The sequence below is a fragment of the Numida meleagris genome, chromosome 11 (assembly GCF_002078875.1).
Source record: "Numida meleagris isolate 19003 breed g44 Domestic line chromosome 11, NumMel1.0, whole genome shotgun sequence".
Taxonomy (NCBI): Eukaryota; Metazoa; Chordata; class Aves; order Galliformes; family Numididae; genus Numida; species Numida meleagris.
In genome coordinates this window covers 1,906,362-1,924,333 of record NC_034419.1, presented here as the reverse complement: position 1 = coordinate 1,924,333, position 17,972 = coordinate 1,906,362, and the positions used below count along the sequence as shown (strand labels likewise).

At 42.3% G+C, this 17,972-nt stretch overlaps 1 protein-coding gene across 9 annotated transcripts in view; it reads right to left on the bottom strand.

Moving 5' to 3' along the window:
• DOCK3 (dedicator of cytokinesis 3) overlaps positions 1 to 17,972 on the bottom strand; it is a 209,663-nt gene that overhangs the window by 100,715 nt on the left and 90,976 nt on the right. For all 9 annotated transcript variants that reach the window (XM_021409194.1, XM_021409197.1, XM_021409195.1 and 6 more), the window contains one exon: positions 3,574 to 3,655. In XM_021409194.1, coding sequence (XP_021264869.1) covers positions 3,574 to 3,655 — 82 coding nt within the window. The remainder of the gene's footprint in view (positions 1 to 3,573; positions 3,656 to 17,972) is intronic.

Genomic DNA, 17,972 nt, shown 5'->3' with positions numbered 1-17,972 from the left:
AACACCTTGATGCAACAGAGGTAGCAGGAAAAGACAGAAAAACCTTGAGTTACCTAAGATCCTGGCGCTTCTTCCCTCTGGGAAGGAGGAGAGTTTTGGAAAGATATTGGGAGCCGGGGAGTATGATTAGGGAATCAATGAATTGATTTAAATACAAGACTAGCGTAACACTGGGAACAAACCTGCACTGAAATTATAGCACTGTCTTATTCTGCAAGCTTCCAGAAGATCTCAGGCTCTCTTCCTTTTAAGTAATGTAAATTGACTGCAGAATTACCTTGGGTGTCAAATGGTAAAAGCAGCACAGAAAGCAATGCTCTAGGGAATCTCAATAAGGTTTACAGAACACAGCACTAATGTTCTATACTAGAAGATTTTCCTTCTGATGAGCCAATATGCAGTCACCGTGACAGACGATCTGTCTTGTTTTCTCCCAAACTGTATTCCTTCAGAAGTCAGTAATCAGAACAATCCATCAGCCAGGGCAGGTAGTGAGAACGCAGCAAGCACAGGACTGCAGCACAGAGGAGGCTGGGAAATGCTAGGGGCAGGAGGAAGCAGGAATGCTGGGTCTCCTGGGTTGTCGAGAGAGGCATTTCCTTGGAGAACTGTAGGCTGGGACAGCCTGAGAGGCCTTGGGAAAGGCTGCAACCAGGCCTGGGAGAGAAGCACGACACAAGAACACGATGGACAGGTGAACATCCTGAACTCCCTCTGATTAATGTTCCGGCATTTTGAAATCTCCTGTATAAGAGAAGATTGGCCTTTTAGGTGTTTTAGGATCAAAGAAAACTTGGCTTTTGAGCGGAAAGGCACTTGGGGATGCTTCTTCAAAGTCTCTGACTCAACAGCCCGGTGAGTCACGATGTGCTCAGCAGGTCCCAGCGTTACGAGCACTGCGCGCATCCTGCCTGATCCTGCATTTCACAACATCAATCAACGTTCTCACTGAAAATATGTAAACAACAGCTTATAAGGGAAAGGTGCCTCACAGTGAACCCAAATGCAACTGCGCTGGCCACCCAGTATCTGTTTTGATGATAGCCAGAATTGGGATTTCCTCTGAAAAAAATTCTGTTGCAGGATAGAAATCTTCAGAGATGATTCTTGATTGCATCTATTTAGCGTCAGTGCTAGCTCCTAGAATACACAAAGCTACCCCGTATCACTGATACATCGTCTGTAATTTTATTATGGCTCCTATGTAGGAGAAGTGATGCATACAGAACTTCCTTACTGTCATTAACTGCAGCTATGCAGCCAGAATCTGTACAGAGTAGACTAGAAAGATGCGCCTGGATTCCTGCAGAACAAGAACTGTCTGTTTACAGGAGACTGAAAGAGAATTTCAGCTGATCAAGATCGAATCATAGCAGATAAAAAGTTAATCTGAAAATTACTCTCTGGTGCTCTGTTACATACCTCAGACGCTGCTTTGAATAGGCTGATGAAAAATACTGCATCAGCACTGGGCATTTTTTTGCACAGATAACTTTCCCAGTTATTCTGGTTTCTGTGATGTAGCCAAAAAGATCTACCAGACAAAAGCGATAGGCAACAAGTCTAAGCATCTCTGAGAACTGACACTGAAACAACTTTAGTATTTTCATGTAGTTTAAGTAGAAAGGTAGTGATCTCAGTGGGAGTGATCTCTGAGTACCTGCAACTGAGTACAGAGTGGCAATACTTGCAGCTGGCCTCCTTAATAGGCTGGCCTCATTTGTGACATGCAACAAGTCTCTTCTGGAACTGTTATGGCCCTGGGCCACTTCATATTATCACTATTCTGTTTGTGCTTTTGAAATCATGCAAAGACTGTTTTGCAGATCCTCAGAGCAACACTTCCACAGTGTGAAACAAGCAAGTTGTAGCATGACTAAGTAGTGTGGCATCAGTGCAGGTGAGGAAGTTTGATGGTGAAAACCTTTAAGAATGCTGAAATGCCATTAAGTGCCAAACTTGACACAAACCAGTCTATGTTGTCTTTTGGGAATAACCCTTAGAGCAACCATTAATCCTGAACTCAAGTTTCTGAATTATCCAGGCAGCAGTGCTAAAACTTGCTTTCCAGACATCCTTCTCTTAGAACAGAAATACATTAGTTTTCAAGTTAAGGACAGTGACGTCAGTGAGAACTGCAATACTAAGACACTGTTACCTCCACTGACACTGAATCATCAGCAGCACTTCGCCTATCATGCTAAAACCTCTACTAATACTGATGTTATCATCACTGCCAGTGCTATTTTTGAAAAGGTTCACATCTTTTCTGTCCAGATGGAGGCAGAATTGAGCATCCATACTCCTGACTAGACATGGACTATTCCTTAAGAGGAGAAATTCGGGTATCTTTGTGAAGGATAAAAGGGAACAGTGCTGAGAACCATGCCTATCTCAGTGTCCCACACTGCCTGACGCTAGATGGACACTGCCAGGACTACATTTTATACTGAAGTTGTCTTCCATCTTTTTTTTCACTGGAAGCAAAAATGGTTTTCCCCAACTTGCTTCTAGCGTGTGCACGAACTCAAGGTGAATCAGGATGGAAAGTGTTTATCACTTAGGATGTGAAATTCCTTATCGCTAATCTGTGATGAGCTGATTTCCGTATTCTTTCCTAGAAATGATCGATAGAAGTTGTCTGACATTTGATTCTGAGGCAATTTTTACCTGAGCTTAAGACCAGTGCAGCATGCATACTGAAGTTTGAATGTTTTGAAACCGCTATCTTGGCAACAGCCTATCTTGGTACTACTTTCAAAAAGTACTACCACAAAGCAAAGAAGGCAGCAAGGTGACAGGTAAGTCTGAAAAACAGAAAGGAAGTGAACCCTAGCTGGCTATTTCACTCCCAGCTGAGGTACCACCTGGCGGGATCCTGTTTTGCTGGCACAGATGGTTGGAGAGGGCTTGGCACAGTTCACTGCATCTGCTTCGTGTCAGCGCAAAGCAGCTATGTGCATAATGCCTACTGAAGAAACTAGGGAGGTCGCAGCAGTTCCTTCAGTAAAATCAGCTTACAGTGCTTCACCTTGGCTGTGCTCCTGCAGCATGTCCTGGACTTTCCATTCCATCACGCACTGTGCTGTCAACCTGGGAGGCTCCTGCTGCACCATGCACCTGGGGCTGCCACACAGACTCTCAAATGGGCCAAGGCAGAAATCTGTTTGGAGAACTGTGTTTGTGTGTGTATGCGTGCGCACGTGCACGTGTTGCATTTGTTTCCCTAACTTCAACTCTGGAAAAAGCACCTTGCTTTATGTTCAGGCCAATCCGTTTTTCACCGTGCCCTGTTGCTTGAGCGTGTAATACATGCAATGAAAATATACAACATTTCAAACTATAAGCAAGAACAAACACAGTTACGAGGAAGCATTTCAGAATATTTGCTTAGCTGTAAAAATATTTTAGAAGCATTTCTCTTTTTTTCTGTTAACGTTTAGTTAAAACAGTAACAAAACTTAGAAACAGCATCCACTTCTGCTTAATACATGGGAAAGAAAGAACTGTGTTCTCCCTCCCAGCGCATCCATAATCACACGAGGGTAAGGGAAGAAGGGAACAGACACGTACCGTGAAAAGCGCACACATTCGATCTATCTTCTCGGGATTCCTGGGGCCTCCGTTCTTGTTTAACCTCACCATAAACCTCTCACTACAAAGCAAACAATATTAAGAAGAAAATGAGTTTCATATACACACTTTAGCATAAAAATACAGCTAGAAACATTTTTAATAAAGGATGCACTGGTCATTTTTTTTAATTCCTAAAGCATATGAAACAATAGTCATTAATACAGATAAAATTACATGGAATACCACGGAAGACTTACAAGTCAGAACTCTGATGTGAAAACACGAGGGTGATGCATATTCCTGATACAATAATATTAAAATCATGTGAATATATATGAAGCACGGGATTTGTACACGTTACAAGTAGTTCACGTAAGGGTAAGGCACACTTGCTGAAGCATATACTGCTTTTGGTAAAGAAAGTTCATTAAAATCCACTCAAAAGTAGAAGTGACAAGAATATCAATCGACCAATCTCCATCCACGCAGTATTTTTAGAAGAAATACATTAAATCAAACACATGGTGATGCAACTGACTGAAACTGCTCATCAAACAAATTACTTCTACCAGGAAAAACAGCGGAAATGAAGACTGCAAAATACACAGTCCTTGCTTCTGAGGGTAGGCCATGGGCACAGATATTGTTCTTTAGCAAAACAGAGGATTTACATATACAAATAAATCAGAGAGCAGTTATTCACTAATGTATAACAAAGTACCAACTAGATTTTTTTTTCTACAGATTCACAGAAATAAAGCACGAGCACAGCACATCATAAAAACTTCTAATTGCTTTTCCATCACAACTCAGATCCTTTTGATCTTACCCAGTAAGACTGTTTCAACTCTAGTTACCTTTATCTGACCATCAACTCTAGTTACCTTTATCAGGTCCAGTGTAGCTGGCCTGAAGAAGCACAGAGCACGTACTGCTTCCTTTGGCAGCTTGCTCTAAGGTAATTCTTCCCTACTGTCAAAATGCATGGGTTATCACCAGCGTGGAAGCAGCTGGTTTCAGTGTTCAGCTGCTGGTTTCTGTTACCCTTTCTTCTGTAAAGATCCCTCTAGAAAAGGCATCTTCTTACAGGGTACTGATATCACTCATTGGTTACACTGTGATCAAACATCTCTCTAAAAGCATATAAACAATTCAACTCATTCTGAAGCACTGGAATAACTTTATAGAACTTACCCAGAGTGTTCTTTTTCAGCACAGATTCACAAACATTTCTATCAATGTGCAACAGCCTCGTACTGGTACCGCCTATGCCATAAGCCCACACCTACGTCTCATGCATTTGAATTCCCTACTGACCCCAGCTCTGCAATTCATCAGGTGTCACATATTAGCCTTTTTACCACAGCGTTACACTAGGAGCTCATTTGGAGTAACCTGAATAAATACTGATCTATTTTCAAGTTGCCACTTTTGTAGGAATGGTGCCTAATGCTTTATGCATGGCTCACACATCTCGCTTCCCATCTTTGCTTGTTTATGTGCTTATCTTGCTAAGCAATCCAGACCACGCTCTGTCTGCTTCACTCTCTCTGTTACTATTACTCCAGTCTCTACGTATCCCACAACTTCTTCCAGCAAGAATTTCAATTCATTTGCTGTAGATGCTTATAAACTCTGAGGTTGCTAACACACCCTGAGGAAACCCACAAGACACAGATATTTGATGATTCCTCACCTACAACAGCCTTCTGAGACATCACTTAGTAAGTTAATGTTTAAACAAATGCTTCAGCAATATAGTATAATCTACTCTTTTAATAAGCATTTTATGATGTATTAAGTGCAGTACACTGTTACATCTTCAGTACATTACGGTAACAGTCGCATTACAGTAACAACATTATGCCTTTGTATCTACCTCTAGCTACTAAACACATAATCACAAAAAATGAAGTCAGAATTCTTCAAGTGAGACCTTTCTTCAAGAAAAACACATTAATTATATTAACACACACTGGTATGGGTGTTGGTTTTGCAGCACCTGCAGTTGCTGGCATCCAGCTTTGCCTTACTGCGATGGATTTCAAAAAACCAGAGGGCAGAATGATGATGCCCAGTGGTAGACAGGGGAAATACAACATGAGGGCACACTTCATGCCATCAATTCCTAAATGGGAATCATGTTTTACGTCACTAAAATATGAAGTCTTTTTAAGAGACATTAAATCATAGCCCTCCTCTTTCCAATCTGCAGCAACAAGTGTCAGTATTTCCAAGAGTCTGAAAAACAATGCTTGGGGAGACTTTAATTTCAACTAATTCACTTAATTTTCATCTTTGAGTAAGTTCGATTGTACTATCTTTCACCTAGAAAGTTTGGGAGGTAGCATACATCTCTTTTCTGCTGTACTTACAATTAGTATAACATATACCTTTCATAAAGAAAAGTAAAATTCCTTAAAAAACAACAATCATGATTTTCAGAGCTACGAAAGTTACTTTGGTAAAAACAAACACGGCTCCTCTTCAAAACTGAACTTGAAACAGCAACAACCGACTGCAGTTTATGTATTAAATCCAGATCTGCCACATTCTGCTTGTTCACTGAACAATTACTATGCCTTATGCATGTTAGGCATGTCCCACTTTGAAGGATAAGAGCACAAAACGCATCAGTGTTAAATAAACAAGATCTCTGGCAAATTGCTCTGCCACTGCTGCTGCTGCTAGGAACTAATCCAGCTCTCAGCCTGGGATGCAGCAGAAGGCAAAGCCTATGCACGCAGCCGAGGAGCAGGAAGCAGGCAGGCAGCAATCAGCCTACCAGTGAACGGGGACTGCGAGCAACAGGAATTACATACGCAGGGGAAAAGGAGTTCACTGGTGAAGATGTCCATCCAAAATTAAAGCATAAATCAAGGCTGGCTCACTCATATCTGACTGCAACCCCCTAGAAGTTAGCATCCCCTACACGTGCCTTGGAGAGGCCACACCTGGAATACGGTCACTTCATTGCAGTGGTCACAGCAAGCACTGTTGTCTTATTTGAAACTGTGAGTGAAGTTTGGAAGGGAAACCAAACCACTAGCAGAGCACTGAGCTCTCCTGTGAGATGAAGGATTAATAATGGAAAGGGAAAATGGAAATTTGAAGAAGTAGTAATGACTAAGAGCACTTTCAAATTCTAGGATGAAAATGCTGGAAATTCATACTACTGTTCCACGTTATATAAGCAGAAAATGCTGATGCCCAAATATGAGTTAATACGAGCTTAAGTCAAAACCAGACAAATGGTAACAATGACCCTCCATACCCAAGGTCCACCTCAGCCAGTTATTCAGCGATGTCCAATAGTGGACTGCTAGGGTAAGAGCACGAGAATAGGGTAAACATACAAGTGAAGTTTGAGAATGACAGCAGTATCTTAAACAGCTCTGGATAAAATGAGCTCCAGAAAGTATTCAGGTTGCTACACTTAAAAGATTTGACTAACCATTTAAAGAGTCACTATGTAGACAGTGAATGGTAATTTATATGTACACACCACAAAAATGCGTATGCATACATTCTATACCATCGTTTAAGAATTAAAACTCACTAAACTGAAGTTTTTTGAGAAATAATGATGTCACTGCTCTTTCAGTTCCACTGACCTCCATAATAAAAATACTCATATTTTAAATCTCCAGTGAGTTCGTACTTTTGAACTTTCAACCTCGGTTTTCTTTGAAAATAGTATTTCAGCACTAACAACCATTTCATTTTCCTACCTGAAGTTGAACACAATACTGCATGCCTTGGAATCCCACGCATGCTGTCCCTCTGACAATGGCAGAGTGAGGGACTGACAAGTCTTGGAGCTGGCATGATGTGGTTTCCACACAACCATGGTCTATTTATACCCGACTCAGTACCAAAAGTTGCATTGCTTGGCCTGCTTTCAAAACATTGAAAGATATATTCTGGAGGCTCATTTGATAATCCATTGCAAGGTTTTTCTCTACTAACAAGTGGAAATGTTTCAAATTTCCCTTTTTCTTCTTATAGCCACAGAGAACAGTCAGGTTGCTGTCCCCATATGCCAGTGCTTTTCAATAAATGAAGCGGACTGCCATTCTTTCCACCTGCCTGTTCATCTCTCATCCCCTTATTCCAGCACTACCCAGTAACAACCTTCAAATTCCTTTTGTTAATTTCCATTCCTCCCCAGAGTTCTCTTGAGCTCACGCCACTGAATAATTAAGGGAACTTCAAGGCAAACAGCACTTGAGCACTGTGGAACACGATGAGGTACCATACTGGGAGGAGATCCCACCACAAGACAAGATGAATGGAAAGACAGTGGTGCTAACAAGCAACCTTAAAAGCCCGAGCTACCTCAAGAGTCATTTCTCCTAACCTGCATTTTTGTTTTTCAGCTCCAGGATTTCTCTCATCTATGGTACTCCTGTTTAGGAACAGTTTTCAGAAACCAGTTAAAATATCCCACAAAGGTCTCCCTAATGCTGATAATGATCTGAGTATATCCTGGCACGGATGCAAACCTTGTACAACGTGACACTGTTGATCCATTTTTCCAGCTAGTCAGATGTCCCCCTTTTACAGCTGCAAATTTATTTCTATGTCGAAAGAAACCAAGAATAGTAACTCTGTTTTCAACTGTTCTGAAGATCCACCGCCTTCAGCTTTAATTCCTTCTTTAGGCAAAGGAAGGGCACACACATTTAGGGTCAAGAAACCAAGCAGGAATTCAATCAATCTATTTCTTATTTTAAGACCTACTTCCTTTGAAGGAGTTCCATCTCCAGGCTGTCCATTCCTCGAGGTTATTCTCTGCACAAAAAGTATGCACAGAATCTACACAACATTAAAGCCTGGCTTTGTAAGAACAAAATGTCAAATCTGGGTAAGGTGGATATTGAAATAATTGCCCATTTCTGTAGGCATAAAGCATTATTTTTATTATAAATAGAACTGCACTAATTGCTTAATGAAAACAAACACATACTACTCTCTCTTAATAAAAACCTCAAACAAACCAAAAGGAAAATTAGAAAGACACAGTAGTTGTAATTGTCAAATGAGTGGTGGAAATCAGGTATGGGGAGGTTGTGAGCGTTTGATGCAATCTGACTACTGCCAGACGAACCTTTCTTCTGCTGTTCTGAAAATATACCAAACCAGTTCTTTCCTGCATAAAATCAGAAGTAAGAAATGCACCAAAAACACAGAAAAGCATTAACATTTTTCCTAATTGAGTTCAGACCTAAGAAGAGCTGCACCAGTTGCAGCATCTTAAACAAAAGCTTATTTGTTCCTCTCGTTCCTACGTGCGACAAGCAATCTTCAATTACTTTAACTGCAAGATCACCTCCTGTGCTAACTCACATCATGGTGAAACCACCTCTTGTGTAGCAGTAAGTCAAGCTTTACAATCACTGGCATGATTACCAATTGCTAACGCTATTCAAATACAAGAAACATTGCTCTGATAAGTAAAGTCAATTAGCTTCTTGTTCTTTAACTTGAAAGGAAATCAAATGAAAGAAGTACAGTGTCTCACTTCTTGGCTTCCTTTAACTGTTTGAAAAGCAGGACCATACTGAACTGACATCTGTCTCTGCAAAAAGGAAGGAAGCAATCGGTGGTTAGGGACATTACACGTTCAGCATGAAGGAAGGGGCAAATAGGGACAAAATTTACTGCAGGGTGAGCAAGAGTAGCATTATGCCCATAGGGAACTTTTGTTGTTTGAATTTCTTGTTTGTGGGTTTTTGTTGGTCTTTTTTTCTTCTGCACAACGTGCAAAGATGACAACAAAAGGCCTGGCAAAGAGCTTGAAATGGGTTAGTGAGCCCCTTTGTACCAGCTCACTGGCAGGTTTAATTAATGTGTGGTTGCAAGGCAAAAATCCTGACCATGTATCCCTGTATGAACGCGGGTACAGCATTAATAGACACAGAGTGGCCAGGCAATAGTAGCCACCTCCTTTCCTCATACTTACTCCTACCATTTAAGAAATGATTAAGAGCATGATACTTAATTTCTCACAAAAATGTCTTCTACTCTTATCTGCTAGTGAAATCTAATATGCCTGACAATAATTCTAGAAAAAAACATTGAGTTGGGAAATAAATATCATCAGTATTTTAAGAGGTTATGTAAAAACATAATCATTTTTGTGCCAAATAAAAACTTGAGAATCTATTTTGTGCACTGCAAGCCCAAGTTAATGGCTAGATACCAATAAAAATTCTTTTGATAAAATGCTAATATTAACTCAGCTCACAGCATGGGACTGCAGCTCAGGTACAAAGATCTCAGGATGAGCGAGTTGCTTGCTATGATAACGGAAAGCTTGCCAACACTTGCCTCCAAAATGCTGCTGTCATGCTGTGCACACCATACTTCGGGCAGTTTAATTCACCAATGCAATGAAATGCTGAATTCTTTCTGTCGCCATGTGCACAAGCTCTCCAAGGAGAGCATGTTGACCAAGTGAATGGAACTGAATTCAGAATTACTGGTATATAAAAAAAAAAAGGAGAGCGGGGAATAAAAAATTGAACAACAGTGCTGTACTAGCTGTACAGTTCCCACATGCCAATATGTTCAGGAACCAACTTGGGAAACAATTCTCTGTACTGGGGAGGAAGGATACTCAGCAGAGCAGAAGTTACCCAGTGCTTCAATACAGCAGCATTGGCTGTTTTCTTCAGGAAAGTCATTTGAGCTCACCAGCTGCCTGTATGGTGGCAGACAGAAAACCATGCCTGCATTGCCCTGGCTTCCCCTTGGTGCTGCAATCTAGTTAACAATAGCATTGTGCGGCTTCTCTCATGTCTGTAAAACCTTTCATTCCACTTTCTACATTCCTCCAAATCTTCCTCATGTTTGTCAAAGCAAAAACATAACTACAATGCAATCAAAGTGGGTCGCTATGGGTTCATTGATGCTTTTGAGAACACAATGTAGAAAACATCTAAGAAGGGAACAGGTTTCACATCAGGACTTCTGAACTTGTATTTCAACCAGATTGTGTCATACTCACGAAGAAAGTATGCACGCTCACTGACATCTCAGTCACTGCCTGTTGTCATACATATGGGGTTGATTTTTTGCCTCAAAATGATTTAAGCAACAAAAGAGTTGTACAATCCTGTACTAATGAAGTACAAGTGTTCACGACACCTAGGAGGCACATGAAGAAAGGGAAAAGTAATAACATGATCGAAGAAAATCTAACTGCTTCCTCGTAGGAGCTTGTCAGTATTTTAAAAACTACTGTGAGGGAAGACCACAAGTACTTTTAACATAAAGCATCCTGTTTGTGAAAATGTTTCATATTATACATATACATGTTGCTATTGTATTTTAAAAGGCAGAACTCTTGAGATGATTAAGCAATTTGTTTGCAGTTCATTTAGGAATATCCTCCATAAACAGCTTTTCAAGTTTATTTTCCACTAATGCGTTGCACTTTTAGAATAGCTAATTTTTGCTCATCTCTTAGGAAAAAAAATAAATCTATGCCCGTACAGCTTCTGTGAAGCTAACCTAGTAACGAAATCGCCCAGCATGCCACAGGAAGAGTCTCCAGGCCTCAGTTTACGTGTGAGTGCAAGTCAAACCATACATACAGAAAGGCATCTACACCTCTGCATGAACTCAGTTCCCACGAATCACGTAAGCCAGAAACGTGTACTAGAATCCACGGCACAACAGCATGTGAGTGATCTGGTGTCAATAGGGGTCACTCTTGAACCCCAAGACAGAAGGATCACCTCTGCTGAACTTTGCAAATTGTCTGCACAATGATTCACGGTCTATTTAAAAATCTTCCTTTTCAGGAAAGTACTGATGGGTTTCTTCCTTTTCTTTTTTTCTTTCTTTTTTCGCTTTTGTCATTAGCTGCCTTCTCCAGATGACCTGCCATAACCCTACTTACAAAAACAACTGAAGAGAAGTACATGGCCTTGGTTTATGGAGTGTATTTCATAAAGACATCTTAGAGAAAAGAACACCAAATTTGTGAGGGAAATGAATCAGGCTCTGAGAAAACAGCTCCAAGCAACGCAGTTCTCTTCCCGGCAAATTCAGCCTTAATGCTCATGAATTATTAAGTTACCTCCTTGGCTAGAAGCCACGGGGGAGGATTACAGAGCTTACAGTAAGACTGTTACTGCAAACAGTCTTTTCTGTTTCCATGGAAACAGAAATTAGTTAAAATAACTACCTGCCATTTCGCTCACCATACGTAAGGAAAAACGACCAAATGTTAAGAAGGTTATTAAAGCTAGCAGGAGAAATGTAGCTAAGTACCAATTACATTCTCCTTGGGCTCTCATACATCTGCCACACCAAACATTTGACTCTGTATTAAGGCTTTATTTGTTATTTACATCATGGAAAGTAGATATTTGTGTTCCTGAAAGGAATCCTCTCCATTAGATACAAAAAAAAAAAAAATCTATGTCTGAAAAAAGAGACATTGGTCATATGGTGTGATTCCTTGGTCCCTGCTGGTGATCTCGACTGTGACCGAAGAAAAGCAGGCCAGACCAGCTGCCAGTCAGTACGTGTGAAATGCTTGAGCAGAACTGTAGGGAAGAGCTCTAATTCTGGATTACATGTCTTCACTGCCTATAACCTGGGAAAAGCTAATTTATCAGAACAGGTTTGCAGCTCTAATACAGAGACTGGCTCATTTCACTCTTGCATACGACCACTTCAAGACACAGACAAAGATCTGCTTCACTCCGACATTCAACAACACGCACCCTACCACGTCAGACAGCAAAATCTTTCCAAGGTCTCACGTTGGTGGGATGTTTTTGTTCTTTCTGAGCAGGAAAAGGGATGAAAAACTTATAAAAAAAGAGAAAACCAACAAAACCCACAACTGATTCATTTCTGTTAAAAACTTCAAAAAACAAATCGCCCTTGAAGAAAAACCTGCATCCCTGCAGACTGGTATGTGGTATCTTATTGCCAACCTGAAAGGATTTCCTTGAGAAGAGCGGCAGTGGCGAGGAGAGATGAGATATGATTGATTCCAGTAGAAGATCTTAAGATGGATTCATATTAGAAATCTCATAGGACAGAATGTCCCTCTCTAATAAAACCACTAATCACTCTACACAGCTTCCATATATAAATGCAGACAGTAATAGTTTCTTTAAAATATGCAGCATTAACAAGAAAAGCCATAAATGGTAATATCAAGAAAATGCAAAGACTGATATATGCACCAGAGATCTTGTTCACGGTGCACTGCAGTTAGTGAAAGCAGGTAAATAAACAGAAAACTGTGTCTTCCGTATCTTGCTATGGAATATAGTGATTCATCTGGATCCATTCATGACCCAAACTCGGTGCCAGGCAATATTCTCTTTACCACAAAGGCAACGACTTCCCTCGGGCATTTGGAAGAAAAGGTACATGGAGTCGAAGAAGCAATTAGATACATTTATTGAGAGTTTTCATCTATTTGTGGTAAGTAGGAAAATGCTACTTACTTTTTTTTTTTTTTTGCCAAGTGAACATAGTGAACAGGACAGGCCAACAGGTCGTGGTGCGGCAGCTGGTGCAGGCCGCTGACACAGCAGGGCACAGTATCTCTGCCCACTGAGGAGAGCAGCTCACCTATTGGCTGCTTCCCTGAGAAGAAATCTAGCTGTGGTCCCCACAGTGCACAAAGCTCTTGCCAAAAAGAACATGGCGACTCAGATGGAGTGCCTGCCAAAAAATGTGGAGTGCCTGAGCCTGTTGCTGGCAGTGAAGGGCAGCTGGGATTCCACCTGCATGAAGTGTAAGCAGGTGGATGATCTGCTCAGTATGGCGGCAGAGATGGAGGAGGAGGTAGAGAGACTAAGGAATATCAGAGTGCGAGCAGAAGATAGGCTGGTGGAGTACCTCCCTGCCAAACTTGTGAGAAGGACACCAGGTGATAGACCCCAAACAGCAGTGCACACCCTGCCCTGCCATCGTCACGGAAAGTGAGGGGATTTAAGAGATGAGGAATGGAAACAAGCCTCAGCTTGGTGTCATAGGCAAACCCCATCGCTACCTACCTCAGTTCCCAAGCCCTATGTAACAGGTTTGAGGCTCTGGAACATGATGGAGAGGTGAATGAGGAAGAGGTGGAAGGTGCATGGAAGGTGCACCCAGGAGGTTGCCTAGGGCAAGGCAGCCAACTCCACACCTCAAGACTGCCTCCGCCAAAAAGGAATGAAGGGTGACTGTTGTAGGCAGCTCCCTTCTGAGGGAAATAGAGGGCCCCATATGTCGGCCCAGGGATCAATAGTGGGGCCTATCCTGTTTAATATCATTACTGATGACCAGGATGAGGGGATTGAGTGCACTCTCAGTAAATTCGCAGATGACACCAAGCTGGGAGGGAGTGTCGATATGCCTGAGGGTAGGAAGGCCCTTCAGAGGGATCTGAACAGGCTGGATGACTGGGTTGAACCCAAAGGGAAGAAGTCCAACAAGACCAAGTGCACTCTGACCACAACACCCCCATGCAACGTTACAGGCTTGGGGCAGAGTGGCTAGAAGACTGTGTGGAAGAACCGGACCTAAGGGTGTTGACTGATGCTCAGCTGAACATGAGCCAGCGGTATGCCCAGGCCAATGGCATCCTGGTTTGTATCACAAATAGTGTTCTCAGCAGGAGCAGGGAGATGATCATCCCTCTGTACTCAGCACTGGTGAGTCCGCACTTCGAGTGCCTGTGTTCAGTTTTGAGCCCCTCACTACAAGAAAGACATCGAGGCCCTGGAGTGTGACCAGAGAAGGACAACAAAGCTGGAGAGGAGTCTTGCGCACAGGTCTTATGAGGAGTGGCTGAAGGAGCTGGGATTGTTCAGTCGAGAACAGGAGACTCAGGGGAGACCTTATCACTCTCTGCAACTCCCTGAAAGGAGGTTGTAGTGAGGTGGAGGTTGACCTCTTATCCCGCATAACCAGTTCCAAGACTAAAAGGAATGGCCTCAAGTTGTGCAGGGAAGGGGTTCAGGATGGATGTTAGAGAAAAATCTCTTCTCCAGAAGTGTGGTCAGGCACTGGAATAGGCTGCACAGGGAGGTGGTGAAGTCACCATTCCTGGACACGTGCTAGAAACATTTCGATGTTGTATTAAGGGACATGGCTTAGTGGGCAACACTGGTGGTAGTTGGATGGATAGAATGGATGATCTTGGAGGACTTTTCCAACCTTGATGATTTAATGATTCTACGAAATGATGAACCGTCCAAAGATTTCCCTTCCAGATGTTCTGTTCTGCAGGTGACCCACTGGCACTTTGCCTTCAATGGAAGTGTCCCGCCAACTGCAGCAGATCGTCTCTTTGCACCATTTGATTCAGTTTGCCGCCAGGCCTCAGCTGCAACCTTTCCTTCGGAGGTGCCAGGTGTGAGGTCCATATCCATCTTCTGACGTTCAGCAGGAGATTCCAAAGGGAGATCCTTCCTTCCTGGCCTTCGCTTTCTCTTCCTTGTCAGCCTCACTTTGGTACCAATTTTCGGTGGCTTAGCCAGTGGAAGCAAAAGGAGGTCCTGACTTCCTGGGCTTAATCTTCTCTTCCTCACCAGACTTGCTGTACCATCCAGCCTCGGACGTTTTGCGAGAGGTTGCAAAACACAGTTGTCACTCCTCAGGAGCAGGTGGGTGCTATGCACTGCTCTCTCCTCAACGACCAACGGTTCTCAACTGCGGCTCTCAGACAGCTCTCCCCACACTCCTGTGGGAATCTCATCATGGCCCATGGACTTCTCTCCGTCCTCTGTCTCAATTATTGCCTGACGCGATGGATTGAGTTTACATGGCAAGATGAAAATAAACCCAATGCAACAATATTCCTCCGATCTCCATGACAGAAATGATCGTTAGAACTGGAGAAGCAATCTTCTCTGCTTTGCTTTGTAACTGCAGTAATCCCTGAACTTCCTACGGAAACCATTTCAAAAGTTTCCCTTTGCAGCATGAACACAAGGAATCTTGAAATGGAACTATATGGAACTATAAAGAGACCAGAATTTCCAGCATGTGGGAAATTCCCACCAACTTCACTTCAGATACCAAGGATACAGATCTCAATGTATGTGGATTCACAGGAGGAATTGACTAGAGATTCTGTCAATCGTTTAAAACACTTTAGAAAAAGAAAAGAAATCACTGTCAGCACACTTTGTGTTACACCTTTCCTGTTTCTATTGTTACCGGAACACTTGCCCTTTCCTTCCTTTCAGTTCTCTGCTCAATGTCCCAACAGCTATGCAACAACTCAGAAAAGCAAACAGAAGTGGCCCCCCGTACGTGTGCAGTAGACTTCAGAGACCCACATACTTCTCATACCAGTTTGGGTCATTCAAACTAGTGACCAGAACAACAGCCACTGCTGTGGGTGTGTATTCCACTGATGTGGAAATACTTTAATGTTTGCTTACCAGATGATCAGTTTGAGCAGAGCCTAGAATTGATATTCTCCTTGCAACTATGGATTATTTACTGCACAGAAGTCAGAGAAGTGTTTTCCTTGAAACAGAAAACACAATACACTCATCTACAGGTGGCGCTGGTGGAGGATTAGCTATCCCAGCAGACTAGATTACTAGAAAAGAGGCAAAAATAAGAAATACAGATTTTATCATGAGTAAGCCAAAGAAAAAGCTCTTTAGTTGGTAAGCTTAATCCCTAGGAAAATTCTCTGAATATTAAAGAAATAATTCAGAATGATAGAAAATTATTTATCCCAGTAGACAAATCATTATGCAGACAGTGAACCAGTTAACTGTTCTAAAGTAACTATGAGAAAGCTGCTATTCAAACACATAACAAATGGAAAGTTTAGTATGCAACTGCTCAATAAAACAAAAATATAATTTTCTGCTTCTGAACATAGCAACTGACAACAGAGAAACATGATATTTTAAACATAATTAACAGGGAACAAGTACACACACATTACTACAGCACTCCAGGACTGAGATGGGGCTTCCTGTGAGGCCCCACCTGCACCACTGCATCCAGGCCTGGGGGCCCCAGAACAAGAAAGAGGCAGAGGTCTTGGAACTGGGCCAGAGGAGGGACACTAAGATGATCAGAGGGCTGGAGCACCTCTCCTATGAAAAAAGGTTGAGGGAACTGGGCTTGTTTAGTTTGGAGAAGAGAAGGCTTCAGGGAGACCTCATTGTGGCCTGCCAGTACTTGAAGGGAGCGTATAAACAGGAGGGGGAATGATTGTTTATGAGGGTGGATAGTGATAGGACAAGGGGGAATGATTTTAAACTGAGACAGGAGATTTAGGTTAGATATTAGGAGGAAGTTTTTCACTCAGAGGGTGGTGACACACTGGAGCAGGTTGCCCAAGGAGGTTGTGCATGCCCCGTCCCTGGAGGCATTCAAGGCCAGGCTGGCTGTGGCTCTGGGCAGCCTGGTCTAGCAGTAGGCAACCCTGCACACAGCAGGGGGGTTGAAACTCGATTATCTTTGAGGTCCTTTTCAACCCAGGCCATTCTATGATTCTATGATCTGTTGCCTCAACAGAGAAGTAATGTAGAAAAAAGTATCTTAGGGTCAGTTCCAGATTCTGAGGAAGAACGCAGTGAGGCTTTTTTGCCATGCCTCACACTAGATCCAGTTACACTTGTTATCGTTCCTCTTTTTTTTTATCTTTCCAAATTAACCATATTAATTTCTTCTTCAGCTATGCAACTTCAACCATACCCCATCCACCCAGCAACCTTGTCTTTCTTTCTTAGGAATTAATAAAGCCAATTCTTCCTGCTTATTCTTCCCCTAAACATGTTCCCTGCCCTCTGCCACTCGCAGCTGAGCCTCTCTCCACACAAACAGCATCTGATTTCCAGGATGTCAGCAGCTCCTACAGCTCTGCTTTGGAGCACGTAGAATCACTCTGTACAGGCATTCTCCCATTAGGCGCGCTGATCACACAGACCAGAGCTCTGAGGACTCAAGCCCCAACTGTGAACTTGTGGAAAATTTGCTATAACTGCTTCAGAAATCTATTTAGGGTTTAAAATGAAAGTCTCCCTGTCCTTACCTCAGCCCGCAAGCTTTTTCATCACATTTTCTCCCCTGTTCTTTTGGGGAGGGGGAGTAAGAGAGCGGTGTGGCAAACTCAGCTCCCTACTGCCGTGGAGCCACCACAGGTACAGAGAGATGAAGAATTGCACACAATTTGGGAAGGTTACTTCCAGCAACACCTGCATTCTGTCATCTGAATTAGGGATACTGTGTCAGAGAAAACTCCTATTAGAGAAAAAATGAACGTTGATTCCACCAGAAGTTCATAATTTCTAAATCTACAGTCTTTCAGCGTGTGGTGAATTTTATTCTCCATTATCTAAACACTGTCAGTTTTGTTTTTTTTTAAACTTAAAAACCAGGCAGCATGGTGAATCCTATCAATT